Raw genomic sequence first — 23,019 nt, 5'->3', positions numbered from 1 at the left:
GGCAGGTTGGTTTGGCAGGAATAGGCTTCAAGGGGAAGACAAGCTCAGTGGGTGTCATTCCTCTCTCTGATGTGTGTTTACTGTCATTACACAGGGACCTGGTGCCTCTGCCTTGCCTCCTCGGAGGACTCAACTGCGGATGGCCTCACATCAACGTCCCTGCTAGAATTTGCTATGATGGAGGCCATGAATTCCCATGAGCAGACCAGCCCAGAGGCTGCAGAGCCAGATCTTGCCCCTGGCTTTCTGCATGCTGCTCCAGGGTCAGGCTTTGCCAGCGAGGAGAATGAAGAGTCCAAGATCTTGCAGCCCCCACAGTACTTCTGGGAAGATGGGGGAGAGCTCAATGACTCCAGCCTGGACTTGGGACCAGCAACAGGTAAGTTATTTTTGCCCCATTCTTCCTCTCACTCTGTAGGGACTCTGGGGAAGTAGAAGGATGAAGGGATCTATCTTCCTGCTTTGACACAACTCTTGCTAAGAGGGCCTGAGATTAAATGTCAGCTCTGTTTTCTCACCTCAGTGCCTGATGTGTCCCCAGTGAACCCTGAGCAAGCACAGGCTTTGGAAACCAGGTTACAGCTGAGCTTTTATTCCTGAGCTGCTATGAGCTGGGAAAAGCATTGCCTCCATCTAGTTTCCCATTGCCTCACGCTCTCCTTTCACCTTCTCCCCTTTATGCTCTCTTCTCTCTTGCTTTCTTCTTTTGCTGTCTAATAAGCCCAACTTTAAGGTCTCAAGAGCCCAACTGAGATCAAGGCCATCTTAGCATTTGAGTCAGAGCTGAGTTCCCTAGATCAAATTCTGGATTCCTCACTCTGTGACTTCAGTGGGGATTTGGTCCAAGAGAAAACAACAGGTTTTTGTCCCTTGGGTAGCTGTCCTGTTGCCTACCCCATCCTACTACTTCCCGAGAGCTCATGACCAAAATGGGTTTCATTGGCATTTCAGTTCGCTTTCCTCTGTGAAGTGTTTTTCTGAGACCACTGAGCCCCTCAGTAGTCTCTTCCCAAGCCCCTCATTGGCTTTGAGATGCTCTCAGGGAGAGGGATGGGAGGAAGGAGGGGGTGCATTGCAGGGTTTCCAGTAGCTTAGGAGATTATTTCACATCCTCCTGCTCTCAAGTGTCATGTGGGGCATGTATTAAGTGTTACCTAAGGGCCAGGCTTCAGCCTTATCCCTCCTCCCTTATGTAGTATCACTCTCAGCAGATCTGACTGAGGTCTGCAATTAGAAAGCACAAGTTTTATCTCCACTCCTATTTCTGTGACTTTAAAAGCCACCTGTGATCACACAGGGCTGAGAGCTGCCACAGAGCTGCGGCTTGGGGTTGCCCACTGGGGCACAGTGCACACTATGTTGGGCAAGGGCCATCCCATCTTAGGTCTCCAAAGCCCTTTGCTCACTGGCAGTGCTGCTAAACCCCTCTGGTTATGTTCTGGCTGCCCTGGGGCACTTGGGGCCCTGGCTGTGGGGCAGCTGTGCCTGCAGCCCTGCTGGGGGCGGATGGGGCCGTTCCTGCCGGCGCATCCCCGGGACACTGGGAGCTCTGGCTCAGCTGCTCTCAGCGCTGGCAGTGCTCAGCAATGCTTTTCTTGGTGTGCCAGCAGGCACCTGCATGTCCTCACAGATCTGGACGTGACTTGGAGAACAGCGTGTGCTTGTGCATTGAGAGGGAGATGACTGGGTACTGAACCCAGCCTTGCCTCTTGCACGTGCCTTGCCCTATTTGCATGCAGAACACGCTGCTCTCTCCTTCCGTTCTTGCCTGCAGTTCTTTCCTCCAGGAGCAGATGTGCTCTTTCAGCTGTCCTTTATGCATGCCCTGCCCTATCCGCTGCCCAGCTAACCACTGCTCTGCTTCCAAGGGCCGTTTCTTCCCCTGACAGTTGCTGTGTCCAGAGCCCATGTCTCAATGGCATTTCAGAACCTTGGTTAGTAGAACAGTTTGAATTATTCAAGAGCTAGGAGCACATTTCTACTTAAAATTTAATTAGAAACCTGCCGTGTGTCATTTTACAATAAAGGATATTGTAATAGCATCCCTAAATTGGGCAGTTTTCTCCTGTCATGCAGAGCCTCTGTATGAGAGATTCACCCAACCAATGGAACTTACATGCTGCATGTATGACAGCTGCCATGTGATACGTTGTGGAACTGTGTGATGACATCTGTTAGGTTATTTTCAATGTATAAACCCATTAAACAGTTTTAAACAGCTGTTGTTTAAGGAAAAAAAAAAAGTTTATGGTGTAAGGTTTCCTTATGTGAGATTTCATTCAGTGAAGTGTAGCCCAGCATAGTTGGTAGCTCTGTCCCAGGCACATACTGGAAACACTCATCAATCAAGGCACAGAACAGGATTGTTGTACTCCTAGAGAGAGAAAATTACCTGCTATGAAAAGAGACCTGTGCTGGCTTCTTTATGTCTGTATAAAGATACTGGGCCTGAACTGGTGGGGGTCTTGCAGATAGGCCAGATCTCCTGCTATTCAAAAGCTGTATTAGTTATCTCCATCTCTCCTTTTTTTCTGTCCATCTGAACTCTTGTGTGGGGAGACTGCCCTGCCTTTGTGTGACTTCAAGGCTGCAAGAGCTAAAAAGCAATAACAATCTGCAGCTGCTTGCTTTTTTTTTTTTTTTTTTAAGTGCACAAAAAACATCCTTTAAAAATATTTCTAGAAAACATTTCTGGGGCCACCTGTTAGTCCATTGGAAAGTGAGAACAAACTCCCAGTGGCAGAGCACAGCTCGGCCTGGGGCTCTGGTTCTCCTGAATAATGTGCTTTTGCTGATTTACACCACAAAACAATGATTCTATATTGACATCAGTGAGCACCAACCTTTACAAGGGCCCTGACATTTTTCTCATTCTGTCTGAGGGTGCACTGAAGTGTGCACTTGCATGTGTGTCACCCCATGCACAGCTGCTACCCAGTGGAGCCACATGTGGAGTAGGTGGATTAGGTGTGGTGGGAATTTATGCTATTTCCTTATGGAAAGAAGCAGTGTGTGATTTGTACTGCAGTCAAAAGGCAAGTCAGTGGAGCTGGGCACCTGTTACTTCTGCGTCCCTTCAGGCTTCCAGGGAGCCCAGAAGCTCCTGGTTGTAGTTTGAGTTTGGTTGCTTTGCTTCACCTTTGGGTAGCAAATTGGCCTGAGCCACAGATCAACTCTGAAGAGAGTAGTCCTGCAAGGTCTTGCATCTGGCCCTTCCTGTCCTCCTTTACTTTCTTCCCATTTCTTTGTCTTGTTTTGCCTGGAGGCTTCCAGTCTCCTGTGTTCCTTGCTGCTGCACAGATGTCCTTGACAACAGATGAAACATCTCATCCAGCTTTAGGGCTAGAAGATGGGAGTCAGTAGGATTGTAGGTCTCTTTGAATCCTTTGGTTTTGGTGAAAGAGCTATTGTGGTGGTGTATCCACCCTGGAGTGCTCCTTGTTTGCAGCTCTCAGTGTTCTCCTTTGGCTTGGTCAGGATGCACTGCCCCACATGTTCCTCTCTTCTGGTGAAGGCTCAAGTCTGAGGCAGCCTAAACAGTAATTGCTGGCAAGTGTAGGCTCCTGAAAATGGACACAAGACTTGTGAATGTCTAGTGCATGAAGGCACTTAGTCCCTCTCCTCCCCTGCCCTTCAGCTGAGCATTCAAGGATTGAAGTGCATCATCCCATTTTCCAGTGTTACAATGAGCTGGCATGAAGCTCCCTTACAGCCACAGACTGCTCTTTTAGCTCCAAGGTGCTTGAAGACCAAGGGATGACTGTACTGGGAGCTATAAAATCTAGTCTTATAGATTGGTGATTTCCTAGGATAGCATGTGGTGCTTTGTGGGATGGGGGAGGAAATTGTAATCTTTTAATTATTCATAGTAATTAGCAGAAGGGATTTCCAGGAGAGTTAGGATGAGGGATAGTGGGACAGACAAGTTAGAAGGACTATATTCAAGAAAAAGTAAGTTTTCTGACCAGCTAATGGAATAAAATACCTTCCATCTTCTCTGATAGTGAGATTCACATCCTTCCATGATGAATTACTTGCCTCTGGCCAGAGAGATCCTGGTATCTCTCAGCCTTACTGAAATCTACTTCCTCTTCATCCAGACTGACAGCAGATCTGCAGTTCTTAATACCATCTTCAAGCCAAGCATTAATGAAATGAAGCACCTGGTAAAGACTGTCTCCATAAGCAGCTTAGTGCTGAGCAGCCACCTGCCCTAGCTCAGCTCCCGGGATGCCTCTTGTTCATGCCCTGATTTAGTGTACAGGGACATGGGTGATCTGTCTTGGGACAAGCCAGCTCTGCCAGGACATTGCTGCCAAAGGCTGCCCTGTGACAGAGGGTTTCTCTGGGCAGGGTGTTACTCTGGTGCAGCTATCCCTGACTGACTGTGTTGGGTGAAGATGGCTTATTTTGCCTTTATTCCAGTCTATGTGCTGAGCTGGAATAAGATATGAGGCTATCTGGGAACAGCTGTAGTCCTTGGTGCCTGGTCCCTACCCCAAGAAAATTCAATCACAATGAGGCCTCATTAGTTTGCTACTTTGGGTCTCTCTTTTGACTGTGATCTTCTTTGTGTGTGCGGACTTGTCTTGGAGTTGCAGATAATAACCTCTCCTAGCTCTTCTGGAAGATTAGTATATTAGCCCCAACTGGCTCAATTCCAGCACCAGTAATGGTATTTTGCCTCCTTAAAATCCCCCTGTGGTTTCAATCAGCTGGAATATAACTTTTTTGCAGTAAGCCTTACTGTTCTGAATGGCAAAAAAGAGGGCAGATACAGTTTCAGACCTGGCTGCATTTTCAGTAGAGTGCACCTTATGATTCCCAAAGTTGGCAGATGTTTTAGTGTGAATGATGCTATGTGTTGTGATTGGAGCCCAGGAATTGTCTTGTCTTTGTTACAGTACCTTCTCGTTATCAGTAATTCAATCACTGGTTAACATGATCTTCCAGTTTAATCCAATTAACACCTTATGGTCAGGTTATGTGTTTTAAAAACAATGAGGATCATCCCTCTTCCCGAGTTGTCACAGCTGCTTAAACAGTTAATAGCAAATACAGGGTAGGGAACCTTGTAGGGCAGTAACTGAGACCAGCTCTTCTGAATGACAGAAGCAGAAATGTAATGAATTAAATGTCTGGCTGGGGCATAGTGCTTTGGCACAGTGCCATGTCTTGGCCCATCTGGTGTCAGGGAAGTTTTGGTATTGATTTTGGAGGGAGCAGGACATTGCCTGAATGGAGGCTTTTGCAGAGGTTTGAAGCTCATGTTCACCTCTCCCAGGGAAAATCATCTCCCCAGGCAAAGAAAATGGATCTGTGTGACCCAGACCTGGGTCTGCTGGGAGATGCAAAGGGCAAGACTTGAAAAGGCTGTGAAAGATGTTTTCTTTAAAAAATACTGCCTGAGGGTTTTTGTAATAGAGCTTGGAAGGGAAAAGCTGAGGTACTGTGGGAGGCAACTGGATGCTGCAATATGTGCACTATCACCAATGATGGAAAGCATTAAGGGGTAAGGCTAAGGATGTGGTGGCAAAGAGGTGAGATAGAGGAAGGGGCACATGTCATGTCTGTGTGTGGCCACGAGCTCCTCTTGTGCTCCAGCCTACTGCTGATCTTGGTGGGAGACAGCAGACCCTGGCAGGGAAGAAGTTGATGATGTGTACAGTTACTACCCCCTCCCTCCTTGGGCATCCTTGGGCTTGGCAGAGCTCTGCTTTCTCCCTGAAATTAGATGAGTTGATAAACAAGCCAGGCAAATTTTGCACTGCAGCCAGTTCCATAATACCTGTCTCTTTTAGCAGAAGACTCTTCCATTTCTGCAGCAGGAGCACAGACTGCTGTGTCTCTTTGCCTCTCTATTCTGTGTTTGCTGTTTCTCTCCACAGAAGTGGTGAGAAGGGAAGTGGATGGCACTGGCATGGGAAGGTGGGAAGGTCTGTGGGTGCACTGCCATATGCCTGGAGCATGGGAACTGGGTGTATCAGCTCTGCTGAAAGTAGAGGACAATGAGGTGGGCCAAGGGGGTTGTAAACCACTTGCTGAAGGGGAACTGCTATCTGAATGCTGGAAGAGATGCTAAAAATAGGAGATACCCTTTGAATTCCCTTAGGCTTGGAGGGAAGAAGAATCAAGGGAAATGCTGAGAAGACTCTTCAAATGGTCAAGCTGTTAGCTCTGCATTGCACAGATGGGTGGCAGGACAGCTTGTCTGGATGGAGGCTTGGGAACAATATGCTGGGACCAATTTAGGGGCTGAGATATACCAGGGAGATGGACAGGGTGCAAAAATTCCTTCAAATCATAGAAGAGGGGTGTAAACTAAAAGAAAATATGAGTGCCTTAAAGACAACTGATCTTGAGAAGTTGGCAGATGCCCTTGTTAGTGAGACAGGAGGAGCTCATTCCAGATGGGAACTGTCTAGCTGAAGAGTCTGGAAGGAAAGATTGACTCATCATAGTGGGTGTGGCACTTGGGGTTATGGTTTAGGGATGATTGTAGTGCTACTGGGTTGATGGTGGGACTAGATCTTGAAGGTCTCTTCCCACCTTGATGATTCTGTGATCCTTCCTGAACCTGGGAAGGGACTGAACACCTTTGGTAACGGTTATATGGAGAGATCCTTGTTTTAAGGAGCACAATCCAGCACCTCTATGCCTTAAGTTTCACTGTTCCCTATTTGAATCTGAGTAATAGCCCTCTCCTGATTTGAGAGGAGTTGAATTTCTAATCATGGGGTCTTATGAACCAGACAGAAGGATGTTCCTAGCTTAACATGCAGGGTAGTGGGGAAGCTGATGACAAGTGGGAATGTTAACCCAGTTAGTAGCAAGTGTGAGGATTCCTGTGTCTGCTTCTACCCTGTTGATTTGTTGGCCTAGAGAAGCAGCTCAAGTTTGTGTTTGTTTGCCTTGTAAGATAGAAGTCTGCTGGGAGAGAAGTGGAATGGGTCCTAAACTTCATTGCCCAGAAGAGATGGCAGAGGTGTCAGTTCCTCTGAGATCTTTAGATCTTATTGGTGGAAAGTCAGCACAGCTGCACCATGCAGTGCTTTCCCCCATGGGAGCCAACTGTGACAGAGCACTTTAAGGAAAGGTTGAGTGTGTGACTTCAAAGGAGAGCTGACAGGCTGAGAGGATTTCTGGTCCCGTGGGACAAACCTCATGCTGCTTTTTCGTGGTTTGTTTTTTTGTTGTGCCCATCTGCCTGCCAGTTCATGCTCTGCTCCAGGTGGAAAGGAAGGGTATGGAAGAGAGGAGGGTGCAAAGGAGTTGAGAATATCTTAGAATGTCTTTAGGCAGAGGAGGTGGTAGATTGGATTACTGATCCTTGAAAATAACATCTCATCTGACGGGGCTTTGTTTTAAAGGGTGAAACCCTCACTTTTCACCCACAGCACGTCAGGTCAGAGTGGGTTCTTGGTGTAAACCCTGAGTTATCCCTGCAGCAGGAGGAGTAGCAGAACCCTGAGAGATAAACTAAGCTTTACTATCTGTCTGAAGACAGTCCTACCCAAACCTGCTCAATCCCATGGCCTGTGGCTGTTCCTGCCATCCATCCAGCAAGGCAGTGACCATGTCTGCAGACACTGGGGTGTTACCTGTTGATATGAGCCTTTGGGAAGACCCGTGCCAGGCAGTGGAGGGAGAGGTGGATTTTCTTTGGTCTGTGCTGCTGCTGATTGCTCTTACCAGCCTCCTTGGCCTATGAGGAAGCATCATCAGCTGGCTGTTGGGAAGCAAAAATCTTTTAATCCTCAGGGTCTTTGGGTGTCAGTTGGGGGTGCTCTCTAGTGAGGCACAGCAGCAAAGCAGCATGACTTCTGCCTGCCCTGGGCAGTGAATCCCAGTGGCCTCTTTGCAGACAGAACTGGGAGCCAGTCTCCACACCATGGCTCTGAAGGTCAGCAGCTGGGTAACACTCGCCTTTGGGCAACATCTGGGAGGAGCTGCTGACACCATAAAGGGAATGAGCTGTGGTTTAGGGAATGCACTTGCCAGCTGAACAGGAGGATCTTTACACCTCCTGCCTGGGTGTGTTTTCTGTTCAGGAGGGTTGGGCAGGAGTAGCTTGGGCAGTCCTGATTGCCAGGGAATACTCAGGGCAATGGGTGTGTTTGCTGACATGACCCTCTTTGCCTGAATGCTTGCACCCATTCTGGCAGCAGTGAGCAATGGATTGGAGTCAGAGATGCGTGGAGTTTTTTTTGTGTAGATCTCTGTAAGGCATCCAGACAGCTGCTGCCCACTGTGCTCAGTGGAGCATCTGCTTTGGCAGGCAGGAGAGGAGACGGGAGCCTTGGGTATTTCAGACAGTCATTTACTTAATAACCATAGACAGAGCAGGGGGCTCATTTCTGGCTGTGAAGGGATCGTCTTCCTTCCCTTCTTAGTGAGAATGTGCTGTGCTTGGCTTGGGGAGAAAGGGAGTTAATTGGGATGCAGACTGCTGAAACAGAACTCTGTGGGTATGAGCAGTTTTTCAAGAAAGATGAAAGTTGATTTATGCTTGCTGGATTTGTGCCTGGTACCCTGAGCTAAACATATCTGATCTTACAGATACTTTCCTTTTCCTGGGTTTCCAGTTCCTTGTTAGCTTCCAGAAGAAACCCCAGCCTGCTCTGACCTTCCATTTGTGATCTGCAACTCCTTCAGTGTCTATGTTTGTCTAGCAACAACACTTCCATTCGTGGTCAGAGCCACAGAACAACAGGGGCTGTAGTTGGAGGCAGGAGAGTTAGATTCAGCTGATATAGCAAAGCAAAACTAATTCAGATATTTGTGAGATGACTCTGCTCTGAAGTGCTGTACAAACTAAAAATCTGCATTTCAAATATGCCCAGGTCGATTCAGGGTTTGGTGGTATTACTTGGGTGTGTCAGGAAGGAGGATTTGGTTTGCAGTACTTTAGTTTCTCTTCTGTAGTATTTCCTATTTAGCTGGTGGCTGACTGTGGCTGCTACCACCCCATATCTTTCTCAATCCCATCTGAAATAAATCTCCGGGTTCCAGCTGATTCCTAACACTCATAGCCTCAACTTAAAGATGCCAGGTGTCAAAACTGTTAGTTATTATTGTCTGTGAAAGTGCCTATGGACAGACAGATGTGGAGAGAACATCTATGGAAATTATCCCTTGGGAATATGGGTTCACTGGGATGGAATGGGTAGATGGAGAAGTGCACATATTGGATGGGACGGTTCTTTGCTTTTGCAGGCTACCTGCTCTTGGAGGGTCTTTCCCATTTTACCCCCACCTCTGGCTGGACACATATAATGGGGTATCCTTTGCCTCTTACAGTTCTTAGTTCAGATGTAACATGAAGTCTTTTGGATCTCTTTTTAGATGATACCTTTCCTGCTTCATCTCAGAAGGCATTGCTGAAACAAAATGGGACACAATTAGACCCCTGGGAAATGGCCACTGTCCAGCCACCAGCAGAATTTGTGGAGCCTGATTTACACACACCTTTCTCCACACTAGAGGAAGAGGAGGGGTTGCTCCCTATAGACCACTCAAGAGGAGGAATGGAGAACCTTCAGACCTCCGGACCAGAGGTTACATCTTCTGAACCAGTGGACCAAGAAGACTCCTTTTCCCTTCTGTTTTCCACAGCCTCTGCCAGGCCAGGTGTTGTAACTGAGGCAGCCATAGAAGGGCAAGAAGAGGACTCTGTTTCTCCAGGCTTAGACCTTGGGAGCAGCATGGGACCAGGTCTTCTACCTGTGCCCTCTACTTTTTCTACTACTGTTGCTGCAAGATCTCCCAGTGATTCAGAAGAACTCTTTGAGGTGACAACTGGAGTCACTTGGGCTGTTGGGGGAGCAGATTCAGAGCCGACTGTGGCTACAACAGAAGCAGAGCTTGCAGAGACCACAGTGGAGGCTGGTGGGGAAGAGCATTCAGCCAGGGAGGAGGTTGCAGAGCCCACGGTGGGGTGGGAGATGCTGGAGCCCACAATGCTGACTGAAATGGAGCAGACAGTGGAAACACCTGTGGGGACACCCTCCCCTGCAAGCAGCTCCCCAGGCGCCCAGACTCTTCCTGGTAGTGAGCAGCACCCCTCTTCTGTGTCTCTGTGGGACAGAGCTGATGAGCCTGCACTGGATCCTGTTTGGAATGACAACAAGACAACCACTGAGACTGTGGCAGCAGAAGAAAGGAGCTTGTCACCACAGGCTGGGGATGCCCGCATGGCCATGCTGCCAACTGAGCTGCCCTGGGACTCAGCACAGGTTGCACTGGGAGCAGGGGCTGGGGTGGGAGGTTGCAGTGGTAATATTTGGGTACTTGGCTCCTGGGGAATGTTTAACCTAAGTCTGACTGCTGGAAGTAGTTTTTTCTGTTTATCCACTCAAAACTGAATTTTTAGGGAGAGTTTTTCACAGCAGTTCTTAAGGGTATCCATCATCCTTGGTGAAAGCCTTGGCCCCTCACATCTTCTCAGTTGCACAAAATCCTGCTTCTGATAAACAGAAGCTGAACACCTTTCCTCTGGGGCATGCACAGCAGAGAAAGCTCCTTGTTTCCTCACACTGCAATATTGGAAGTGTCAGGACAAACATGGCCCCAAGGATTTCTGGAAAGGGAATGAGAAGAAAGTGCTGTTTTTGCTGCTGCTGCCTGCAGGGACCAGATGCGGAGCAGGTGGAGCAGAGCACAGTTATGTGTGAGGATGTTGGGCCTGTGGGAGAGGTGGGGTGAACTGCAGTTCTTTAATCCATCACACTGGCAGCTGGTTAAGAGAAGATATGTAGCAGGAGATGACTGGCGAAAAAGTACCAAGCAAAGCTTTTAATTTTGCTTTCTGCCCCATGTTACTCAGGAGCCTGAGCAGGTGACTTAGTCCCTCTGTGCATCCTATCCTGCCTGCACAGTGCTGCCCTGTCTCACCAGTTTGTTTAAGGACCACAGAGGCTCCTGGTTAGGTTTTGTGTTGAGTGCTGATAAGGCCGCAGGCTAGAGAGCTTTGCACTGAGAGCCTGTGTTCTCCTCGAGTCTAGATAGAGGTGGAAGGTCAAGCTGAGCTGTGGCAAGCTGGCAGAGTAACTTTGTCCCTGTTCTATGTTAGCACTGGAATGGTGATTCCTCCTTAGAACAGAGAGTTAAGGACAGTCACATCCTTAGAGAAGTGTTTTGGGAGTTTGGCACAGCCTTGTTCCTGTTGCTTGTGTACCCTGTGCTTTCAGCAGCAGTTACATTCACACCTGAACCCAGCTGTCTTTGTCTTGTCTCTCCAGGTGATCTGCAAAGACTGGAGCAACCTTGCGGGAAAGAACTATATCATCCTGAACATGTCAGATAACATTGACTGTGTAAGTCAGTCCAAAGAGATTTGAGGGCACAGGAGCAATGGTGTTTAGGAAAGTGAAGGCAGGCACAGCTCTTCCTGTCTGCTTTCACCACAAAACATTTTAAAAGCACTAAGTCTCAACCTGCAGTGCTGTGAAGAGAAGGGGAGGAGGACAGAAATATTCCTGTTCTCCAAAAGGGAAAAAGAGTGGGTGGAGAGAGATGATTATGCTCCAAGTCTAGCACATGTCAGTTCCATATTGGATTTGTTACCAACTTCTGGCTGCTAGTCTGTGCCAGTCAGTACCTGGATTGTCTTGAGATGTGAGAGCTTTTAACATTACACCTCTTACAGGACTGAATGCAGTTCTCCTTCCTTCTCTTCCTTTTCCTTCCATTCCTTCCAGCATGTAATAACAATCCTCTGATGGCTCAGAGGAATAGGGACTCCCATTTGCACTGTGCATAGATAAGTATCAAGCAGCTATCACTAAATCTTTCTTAAGGGTCTCTTCTCCTCACCCTATTATCTTGTGTGTTATCTGTGTCTGTTAACCTGCCGTGCTCTGCTAATCCAATGTCTGTCCATCCATCCTCATAAAGCTGCAGTTAATTCATGAGCCCAGAGTCCGTTGTGGATCCCTGATAAAAGGGCTCATTCACTTCTGCTGGGCCTTTTATCAGGCACTTAAAAACCAGTTGTGAAAGGGCTGGGGGTTAAGGTGCCTTTCATAATTTTAAGAAATTACTATGATCCTGACAACCTGAGACCAAAATGTTCCATTGAGGAATTGTGTTCTGGCCTCATGCATCTGCACTCCTGCTTTGTGGGACTCCTGCTATGGGCAGAGCCAGCTGGTTCTGTTACTGCAGGGTTGCTCTGTGGCACTGACCTCTTGCCACTACTGGTGAGTTCTAGGTTGGTTTGTTTTTCTGAAAGGTGACTTTTTTGGGGACAGAGAAGATGGGGAAATTTCTATACACAGTAAGGCATGCCAACTGCTCTAAGAATAGATGAAAAGTCAGTATTTTTCCTCCTAATTTAGCCAAACCAGTGTGGAGGGTTTTAAGTATCTCTGCTACAGTTCACAATTGTAATGCAGAAAAGGAGTCCTTAAAAACCAGAGTCTTCTGCCCTGTTTCCTTCATGTCCCCATCACTCTCTCCCAGCTTTGTGGACTTTAAATACTGGTTAATTTTGTAATATTATTTGCAGTAATTTCCTTTCTGTGGTCACTTGTACTTGGGCTGTTTAAATCTCTGTAAGGAGAAGAGCTGAAAAGCAGATGTGCAGATGTCTCTTGATCAAATTATATCTTTGCTGTTGAATCCTCAGTTCTGCCTTGCTGGAGGAAGATGGTGCCCTGGGATAGGCAGGACAGAACTGTTTTTCTACTTGATTTCGTGTTTCAAAACATATTTCCTAGTGAATGATTTGTGCTGTACTACCCCTTATTCAAAGGGACATTTGTCGACATACATATTTAACATGAACATCTCATCATTCCCTGCCTCCCATTACCATTTTGCATGAGTGAAGCTGTAATCAGGCTCTTCTTTCCACTGATGCAGTTTGTTTCCTACCCTTGGTAATTTGCTCAGTTTGGGCACCTCACCTACTGTCTGCCTGTCTCTTTTGTTTTTTGGTTTCTGTATTGGAACTCCGTGGTTTTTGGGTTTCTGGGATTTTGAGGGAGAACCTGTGCTGCAAGTGCTGTAGTTTAAATTAATGTGAATGGGTATTCCTCACATATTTCAATGTTTTGATGCCATGATTTGGTGTGTATTGAGTCCCACTGAAAAGCTGAGGGACAAGGAGCATGCTTAACTCCTTTCAGAGGTTGCACTTTGACCTCCAATACACTTCATGGCACCAGGTTTTACCTGCTTTGGGGACCATGTCTTTGTTTCTGGGTTAAACTGGAAGCCCATTTGTCTTCCCAGTAGGAAGGGAAAATCTTCCCTTGTCTTCTCCAGGCAAGGGAATCACTCTAGTCTCTCTCTGGGCAAGTCTCCCACTCAACATACCTGGAAAGTTTGCCCAAGTGAGGACTGCAGGATCTGACCCAGCAGTGGTACCTGGCTATGCCTTGGGAGGTGACCTCCACCTTGGCACAAGTGCATTCAGGCTCCTTCACTGCTTCCTCCTCTCCACCATGGAGAATTGATCAGTGCTCTGCAACCTCTGCTTTCCCCATCACCAGAAACATCTTGCTTCTGTCCTCCTGCTCCTGGCTCAGCTGCTCCCCTTTCCTCTGCATCCCTCAAAGGAGAGCCTCAGACGGGCAGTGGGACCATGAGCTGGAGCTGCAGCTGAGCATTGTGGTGCTGCATCACGGTGCTGCTTCCTCATGCAGCTCCTCCTGCCTCCCCATACCAAAACCCATAATTTGATGAGAGGAGGCACTGCCAGGCTCTTGTGATTCAGGCTCCAGTCATCGATGTCTTCTCCAATTACGCCATTTGTGGTGCAGGCCTGCCCTGAGCGCTTCAAATTGCCATGGCAACAAGAACTCTCCATTTTATTAATCATCTGTGTGGCCTTCAGGTTGGCATGGCAACTGGGGATGAGAATAGAAACACAGGAGTGAGAAAGCAGCACAGGAGCCTGCTGAGGGATGGCTGGACTACGTCAGGCTGAGCGGCACCTGCTGACCCAGTGCTGGCTGTGGGGAAGAGCCTGGCTGCTTCCTTCTCACCTTACACCATAATGTTGCCTCAGGATGGCTGTGTGCCAGGAGAGCTGGGCTTGCTGTAGGGCATATGGCAGCCACAGGAGCTGAGGAGGAAGGTTGGTGCATCAGGGGGTGTTTGTGGGCCCAGCCTGTGGCACTGTGCAGGAGCCAGTTGCACCAGGTTTAACACTGCTGGTTTTTGGGCACATGTGAGGTCTTAGCTCTACCAGCCCTGTAGTACTACAGTTGCCTTATCCCTACCATGCACTCACCAAGGTTCCTTTCCTGTGGCAGGAGGAATTTCGGTTGGAGAGGGGTCCCCAGCTGTTGGCACTGGTGGAGGATGCCTTCTCCAGGCAGGCAGAGGGGCTGCAGGACCGCTGGCTCATCTCTCTGAGCAAACCCAATGAAAATGACAAGCACTTGCTAATGACACTGGCAGGGGAACAGGGTAAGTGCTGGCAGAAAGAGCCTTCCTGTGATGGGGAGTGTATTTAAGAGGTTCCCAAATGGAGGTACACAGCCCTGTTGGAAGGAGCTTTTGCTTTCCAATCCATTTCAATCCCACCAGTTCTCGGTATTCACTGGACTTGAGGGATGGAGGACTGAGGACATCTTCCTTCACATCTGCCTTCTGGGTTGTCCCTCACTGCTTGCACAAAGCTCCATCTTCTGCGCTTTGCCTTCAGCTTTGCTGCCTCCCTGGATTGCCTTTCCCTGAGCATCTGTCAGCTTTCTCCTTATGCTTATGTACTCCCCTCCATGGCAGAATATGACAGCCTGCTCTTGGTTCACTTCCTAACCTATCAGTTCTGTCCAAACTAGGATGGTCCTTATAGTGCCTACCCTCATCCCCAAAGAAACAAAAGCTGACAGTGAATATGGGCTGGACTGGAATATTTTACCATCTCTTTATTCCCGTTTTGAGGTCATTTTCCTGCCTGCTTGGTGACAGAGGTTTCTAATGTTGACATTATGGCCTCTATGACCTTTATGAACCTGTCTCCATGACTTTCTGAGTGCTGCTGTGACACTGCTTTACACTACAAAGACACAAACTCTGAGATTTAGAAGGCTGAAAATGACTCTTTTATTTTTGGGATGGGTCTTTTTTTAATACTATTTTATACAGACCAATTTAATTGGTGAAACAAAGGCAGACCTTTTCAATCACATTGGTCAGACCAGAGGGACATCAAGAGGTCCCTCCTAGGAAAAGGAATGAATAACAAAGCTACAGTTACAAAAACATTTCTCTTATTTACAGAAAAATTTCTGGGAAAAGAATTTCAGAAAACCAAAACACCTCAGCCATGGAACCAGGGCTACACTGCTGCTTGCTCCCAGAGCAGACACAGATCCTGGGAACTTCTGTGGTGGTGGGGAGGGTACCTAGGTTCCTCTGATATCAGTTCATCCCTGGGTTTTTTTACTCCTTTAAAGAGTATTTGTAGGTACCTTTGTCTGTGATCCTGTGTTCTTTCAGCCTCCTGACATAAAATACCAATGAACAAAAATGTGTTTCCCTGCCTCCATCCTGTTGGGGATTTTAGACTGATGAATACATATGACTGAGTCACCTGAGCTGAGAGCAGCACTGATCTCCTCCTCTACTTTACAGGCGTTATCCCTACAAAAGATGTTCTTATGGCACTGGGGGATGTTAAGAGGAGCTTAGCTGAGGTAAGAGCCTGTCTGCCTGCATCCATTTGTTAAGACTGGTTATACAATTAAAATAAGCAACTTGAAAACTGGGAGCATATCTCAGTCTATGCAAGTGCTGAACCCACAGCAGGCAAACAGATGAGTCAGATGCTTGGCAAACTCCTTCTCCCTTCACTGATAGTAGCCAGGCCATCAAATGTCTGCTCCTTTCTAAGAAAGTAACTATGGGTTATTCCCTCCCTGCTTTTCTGGCTTGGTTGTGAGACTGCTTTTCACACATTCATTTTGTTGGGATTCTCAGTGTCACCCCTTTCATACTATTGTCAAAAGCAGTGTGGGTGGTGCCCTACATTTGGCCCTGCTCACCCTGCAGCTGTGTTACATACATTGGCTTCTCTTGACACATTTGCACACCTTCTGCAATTCCAGGGTCTGCATTTCACTCCTTAAATAGCTGCCTTCACAAGGGCAGGCAGAGGACCTGGGTCAGTGGATGTCAGACTCTTCTCCCAGCTGCCTCTAGGCCTCACATATTCCCTTCTAACCCTGGCAGCTTGGAAGAGGACAGAGATGAGGACAAATCAGTCCCATGATCTCTGGCTTTGCCCCTTTGTCCTACAGGGTATGTAGGCACTGAGGACCTCATTCTGCTTGAGTTTTTTGTGCCAACCACTGGAGTAATTTTGCTGATTTTAGCAGCAGGGTTGCACCACTGCCTTGCTGACTGTCTGCTTGCAGGTTTTTCCCTGACCTAACAAACTGGTGCAGTTAGACAAAGCAAATTAAGTGCTCAGTGGTGTATTGATTGGCTTACACCAGAGAAAGTGCAAAAAGCCAACCCTGTAGAAATTGTGTGACTCAAGTATCAGCACCTAGAACTGTCCAGAAAGAAGGTTTGTGTGGATGCAAGGTTTGACTTTGCAACTGTGGCCCCATGTTAACATGAGTCCTACCAGAGCTTCCTTGCCCCATGCCTCTGACTCTTTGGCTCTGTCAGTAATTAAACTCTGCTCACAGTGCTTCCCTTGCACAAGCATGAGATTGCAAGGAGGAGGGAGGATGTTCTCTTACACCTATCACACTTACTATTGAATTGATACATAACCTGTTTCAAACCTGCCAAGATTGACCAAGGCTGGGCTGTTTGCTGCCAGCCACAGGGGGGCAGTTTCTAGGGCAGCTATTCCTAAGCTTTTAGGCTCGCCAGGCATCTGTCCACTTTCAAGACCTTGTAAAGACCACTATGCCCTCTTAGGACCTAAGCTTTAATGGAAACCTGTTTATTAGGGTTACATTCTCTGCCAAGGAGTTACCAAAGCCTCGGCACCTGTCAGTGGTCTGTAGTTTGTCTTGGGAACTCTCAGTCTTGGACAATTTCTGGCATGAAAGTCTCCTTGTTGTACACAAAGGTGTGATATCCTTGTGCAGGTGAGAAAAATAAAATTGTGCCTACTGTCATTTGCTGATGTCAATTTTCATGGAAAATGGTGTTATGTATAGTTACAAGCTTTCTAGTAATGTAAGAGTGTACAACCTGAGTCTCCAACCCTGGCTTTTAGTTCGTCTGCCCACATTTGTGGTTGTGTACTTGGACCCTGGAAAGTCTGGACAGGATTCTGTCTGCCTGCAGGTCAGGACTATTAGTGTACTCCTTCCTTCCTTCCTTCCTTCCTTCCAGATTGGTATCCAGAACTACTCGACCACTACGAGCTGCCAGTCGCACCCTAACCAGACCCGCAGTGATTATGGGAAGCTCTTTGTGGTGCTGGTGATCATCGGCTCCATCTGCGCCATCATCATCGTGTTGGGGCTCATCTACAACTGCTGGCAGAGACGCCTGCCCAAGATGAAGAACATGGTGAGCACAGGATGGGTGGAGAAGGTGGCCAAACTCCTAGCCCTTGGGATGGCAGAGATTGGAAAGTTAAGAGGGCAACTGTTTTCCCCTGTCCAGTTATGGGACGTTACTGGATACACTGCTGGAGCAGCAGTGGAGTTCATTCAGCTGTAAGAGAGATGCCAATGTGCTTAGAGCAGCTCATTTCCACTGTGAGGGTTGGGCTGGGAATAAATCTACCTCTTCCCACTGACTCTGCAAAGTTCTCAGTTACCCTCATAGGCTGTGCTTCTCAGCAGCATTAAGATCTCTCCCCCTTTGTCTCCATTTGTGTCCTCTCGTCCCTGGCAGTCACATGGCGAGGAGCTGCGCTTTGTTGAGAACGGCTGCCATGACAACCCTACCTTGGATGTGGCCAGTGACAGCCAGTCAGAAATGCAGGAGAAGAAGCCGAGCGTGAACGGTGGGAGCACCATCAACGGGCCTGACAGCTGGGATGTCCTGATCAATAAGCAGGCGAGCGAGGAGGTGGATGTGTTTGAGGAAGACACGCATCTCTAGAAAAAGAAAGGAGGGAACCGCCCTCTTAAACACACTTGTTTCTCTCCTATCTTGACTGATGGACCATGGGATAAGGTGGCTTCTCAGGAACTTCTTAAAACCTTTGAACAGGTGTTTGGGCAAGTTTTCCCTATGGAAGTCCTGAGCCTGCATCTGAGGCTAGGAGCCAGGAGGATCATGGAGCAGAGGGAAGCAGGAGGGGTGGGTTTATGGATCTCTGTGTGTGTGTTCCTATCAGTAGCACCAATGCTTTCATCACCTTTAAATGCACTTACTGTAGCTCTGTGGTAGAGGCTGGAGAGTGTCTGGATTGGAGAAACAGATGGTGGGGCTACTTGCCACCAAGAGTCCAGATTTGGGGAGTAAATTCACTTTCCAGATCCTGACCTAGAGATCACATTCATTCCATGCAGGTGTAGTAAAACCTGTACATTCTGGATGGAGGGGAGCCAAGATTCCATTGATGTCCTGGGCAGAGTTTGCATTCCCCATGTGAAAACAGGTTTTCTAGTGCTCTAGCACTCAGCTACTAATTATGAGAGCTGATGTTTACATTTGGGAAAAACACCCCTCCCACCCACTCCCTGCTGTCATCTCATTTCACCCCTGCTACCACAAACAGCCCCACTCCTTTTTTCAATTCCACAACTCCAAGCTGAGTTGCAAAGTTTGAGCACTTTACCCTTGCTTGACTGATTTCAGAGAATTCAGTGCCATGGTGCGGCATTTTAGTTGGAAACATGCTTTAGGTTGGAGCGTTGCTTGAAAATGATGTTTACATGCCTCTTTCACAATAGCCTGGGAAATCAGCAGGAAAGTATCCCTTGTCTATGTTTTAAACTGGCTGGCCTTTTCCACTCAGTTCTATTTTTCAGGATAGTTTGGTTTCAGTTGGTCATTCTGCGTTAAATATAAAGATTATGTTAAACTTTCTAAATAGGGGAACAAGTAATGTTCTCATCCTTTTGCTTCAATTTCAGCATCCTTCCCTGAGGGAAGGGTGGAAGTGTTTAATATCCCATAGGTATAAATCAGGGTAACATCTTTAAAATCACTGCATTTAAACAATGTGAGAGCCAGTTCTGATGAGATGAGAATCGGATGTAAGAGCTCCCAAATGAATGTTTTTCAGGCATGCCTCAGGCAACTTTGAAGCTCCAGCTCCCTGAAGATGTGTGCTAAAGGCATGTGAATATGTGTAATTGTTCTCTGAACCCTGCCTAAACTACTGTCAAGCCTGAAATCCCAGAACATTTGTTTATTCTGTCATTGAGGGATTGAGCGACTCACTTCGGTCAGAGGCACCGAAGTGTGCGATGGGTACTTCTCTCTCTAGTGGTGATCTGCGTGCTTTCTTCCTGCAAGATGCAGCTTCACACTTGGTCTTGAAGGGAACCTTTGTATACAGAGGCCCCGGATGTGCAGCCTAATGCTGAGCCTGTAAATCTGTCACTGTATGTATGGAGACCTCTAGCATGTTCCTCCCTGGGGTGTGTGCCTGAAATCAAGGTGCAAGAGTCTGTTGTTGCAGTTTGTGTAGCGCTTTGCATACAAACTGAATCACAGATCACCTTGATGTAGGACCACTCTGATACCAGTTTATCAGAGATTCAAGAGAGGTCATTTGGTTTCCTATCCAGATTCCAATTTTCAGTAGTTTTAGCCTGCTTCCGTATCTGTCCTGGTGTTATGTAGGAGACAGTGATCATCAACTCCTTTTGTACCTTGGTAGGGTTGCAGAGATGCTCAGAGTTCTTTCTCCTGCCCCAGCAGTTGGTAGTGGGGGACAGTACATGTATGTGGACTACATGGCCCTCTCTGACCACCACTCACTGATGGCTCCTGCTGAGTTTGATGGGATTTGTACAGTAAAACTGCACAAGGCCATTGGCTGTGTTGAAGGCACTTTGAAGCTCACAGGATTAAATGCAAATTGTTGTTATGGTGAGTAAAATAAAGAGTGAAGTTAAAATTTGAGGTTTTATAGGACTTAGCGTAACAGGGCCTGGCATGCCTGTGGTCTTTAGGCAGCTGCACTGTGTAAATCTTTCTAAGTCAAATAATCCTCATCAAATAATCCTCATCAAATATGTTTTTAATGCCCAATGGCTGTTAAAAGATAATGCCACCAATCAGATGTGAATCATTTCACCCACAAATCGCTTCCTTGGTGCATGTCCCTGCTAAGAGCTGCTTTGCTGCCCTGTTTTCTCTTCACTATCCTAATTCAGAGAAACAACAAGGCACTGATAAAGCAATGCTTCCGGCTGGGCTCAGCACCTCCCAGTCTCATGTAAAGTCTTCGAACTTTAAGGAAACAAAGGGAGCTATGTGGGCTCAATAATCAGCTAGCAGATTCTCCTAATTTGCTCTTCTGGCCTCTTGTGGCCTGGAGGATTTTCCAGAGATGCTCTTCTCTGTCTGGAGCATCAAGGTGAATTGAGAGACACTTTTAAGGGTGGCTGTTGTGAGGCTGAAGACACTTTTCTACTGTCTCTGACAGGGTGCACCTGGCTGTATGATCCCAGTTTAGCTTCAGAAATCTACTAGTTGATAGAATTTCACTTTAGTCTGGTGATACTTTTTATCCTTTTACAGTTTGTTTTTTCTCTGTACCATTTTTTTGCACTAGGCTGATCTTGTCAAGTCGATTGCACTGTTGTCTCTCTCCTGCCAGCCCTGCAGAGACGGGTCATCTCCGGGGACCTGCGGGCTGGGAAGCACTGTAGAGAGGCTGTTGGTAGCCCACTTTACTCTGTCCAGTGCTTGCATTTCCAGCTCTGCACAGGGAGGATGTAAAGAGGAAGAAAACCTTTGTCTTAGCATTTGTAACAGGAAGCTTTTCTATCACCCTAATGTAGTTACACTTCTTTTTAATAAAAACTGTGAAAGCTGGACTTCTCAGAGCAGTGTGCCAGACGACAGAGCAGATGCAGGAAACAAAGCAATTCCTGGAAAACTTTGCTGCCTACTCGGACATCACCGTAATTCCATCTGCCAAATGTTTGGTCGCACTGACATCTGGTGGCGGTTGGGAGTTGGAAACGAAAAATTAAAAAAAAAGAAAAAAAAAAAGAAAAAAAAAAAAAAAAAAGAGAGAGCTTTTCTCTTAGCTTTGGATAGTTGTTTCCTGTGACTTGCCTAGGATAACCTGCTTTATTCACGAAGGGCTGCGGGACTCGACTGGGAGCAGAGGGGCTTGTACCAGGCATGTCAAGAATGGTTTGTGTGAGGACGTTCTTGTCTGTAAAGTAGTGAGATGGGACATTCCCTGGAGTCACCAATATAGAGGCCCTGGGTAGCAACACAGGGTCTTACCTCCATCTTCCTGCTTTGTCTGCCACTTGCTCCCTCTGCTCCTTGGGACCACAGCTAGAAAGCAGGGACTCTGCCTTGAAATGGAGGTGGTTCTTCTGAGAGAGCATCAGGTGCTGTTGTGAGTGCAGTGCCTTGAGGAACACTGGCAATAGCATCGTCTGGATGCGTGGCCAAGATCAGATTGGCTCTCCAGCTCTGTGGGGTCGTGGCCAGATGAGATTTGGGATGGCCAAGCTGCAGATTACTCCAAGGTGTCACCCAGATATCTGGAACTGTGCCTGTAACATGGAGTCTAACGTGTTCTAGGACTCTGCATCCTGCACACTGCCTTGGGGTATGTGGGGTGGAAAGAAACAATGAGGAGTGACCCTGTAATTGTGCTGCGGAGGATGTAATGCAGCTTGAGAATACAGTTCAAGATACACTTTAAGGAGCCCTCTGGCAGAGGATGTGGTGTGAAATGAAGGTACATTATCCTAAGGACTATTGCAGCATGACCTTAGAGCATTGCAGCAGGGTCCCACTGCAGCCACTGCTGTCAGCACTCGTCTGTTCCCATCTGCCCTGGCAGCCTTGCAGGAAGACATCTGTCCTTCACAGGAGGTTTGGGAAAGCTCAAACAGACACAGCAAGCACCTTCATCTGTGCTGCTCATGAGAGCCTCGTGCTCATATAAGCTGACAGCCAGGCTTTGAGCCCTTCTCAACACCTTCATTCCTGCTGGACACAAACTGCAAGCCTTGGCCACTGCTTGGGATTGCTGCCGGAGAACACTTAGAAACACTTGTGTTTGGCCCTGGAAATAACAGGGTTGTGGTTTTGTTTTCTTTGCAATAAAATGCACCTCCTGGGTGCCTGAACACTGACTTGAGTGCAGTGCTTTGCTTGGTTAGATCTGTCTGAATTCATGTCTGCTGCATCTTGTAACACAGTGCTGGCCAGGGTTTCTCTGCCAGGATGGGCGTCGTCAGCCTGGCCCCCTTCCCCACAGTGCACTTCTTAATTCTCCCATCACAGGTTTCTCTGGAAGCCCTGAGCCATGCCCAGGCTGTGGAAACAGGCTTCCCCCATAGGAGTACTCTACCCCTCCAGTGGCCACAGGATACCTTTCCTGCTAGAGTGGCTTAGCAGAAGCCTCTGTTCCACAGCAGAGTCCCTGCCTGTGTGCCCTGTGCCGTGTGTGTCCCACGCAGCTCTTCACCATCCCACACCTGCTCCAGACCTGGACCCCATACAGAATCACAGAATTATTGGAAGGAACCTCTAGAGATCATCCAGCCCAGGCTCCTGCCAAGTCAGGGTCACCCAGAGCAGGTGCCAGGAACACATCCAGATAATGCTTGAATGTCTCCCGAGATTCCCCACCCTCCCTGAGGAGCTATTGTAGGGCTCTGCCACCCTTAACATAAAGAAATTCTTCCTCGTGATGAGGTGGAGCTTCTTGTGTTTTGGTTTATGGCCTTTGCTCCTCGTCCTGTTCCTGGGCACCACCAAAAAGAGTCTGGCACCATCCTCTTGGCAATGCTTTTGAATGGGTTAATGACACCCCCTCTCATTGCTACTGCACATGGTCCAGAGAGAGCCCTGCCAGATGTTCCAAACTCCATCCCAGCCATGTTCTGGGCCAGCTCCCCTCCTCAGGTGTGTTCCAAATCAGTCCCCGGTTTGTTC

At 47.7% G+C, this 23,019-nt stretch overlaps 1 protein-coding gene across 1 annotated transcript in view; it reads left to right on the top strand.

Annotated features, from left to right (window-relative positions):
• The window catches only part of PODXL2 (podocalyxin like 2), a 30,750-nt gene extending 10,065 nt beyond the window's left edge, over positions 1–20,685 (top strand). Inside the window, exons 2-8 of the mRNA XM_083869651.1 lie at positions 95–379; positions 9,346–10,235; positions 11,241–11,315; positions 14,262–14,418; positions 15,589–15,650; positions 17,311–17,490; positions 17,821–20,685. Of these exons, the coding sequence (XP_083725777.1) occupies positions 95–379; positions 9,346–10,235; positions 11,241–11,315; positions 14,262–14,418; positions 15,589–15,650; positions 17,311–17,490; positions 17,821–18,030 (1,859 nt within the window). The 3' untranslated portion in view covers positions 18,031–20,685. The remainder of the gene's footprint in view (positions 1–94; positions 380–9,345; positions 10,236–11,240; positions 11,316–14,261; positions 14,419–15,588; positions 15,651–17,310; positions 17,491–17,820) is intronic.
• Positions 20,686–23,019: the final 2,334 nt, after the last annotated feature.

Source organism: Zosterops lateralis, assembly GCF_965231275.1.
Source record: "Zosterops lateralis genome assembly, chromosome: 11".
NCBI lineage: Eukaryota > Metazoa > Chordata > Aves > Passeriformes > Zosteropidae > Zosterops > Zosterops lateralis.
The sequence above is the reverse complement of the archived record's forward strand: the minus strand, read 5'-3'. Positions and strand labels throughout refer to the sequence as shown.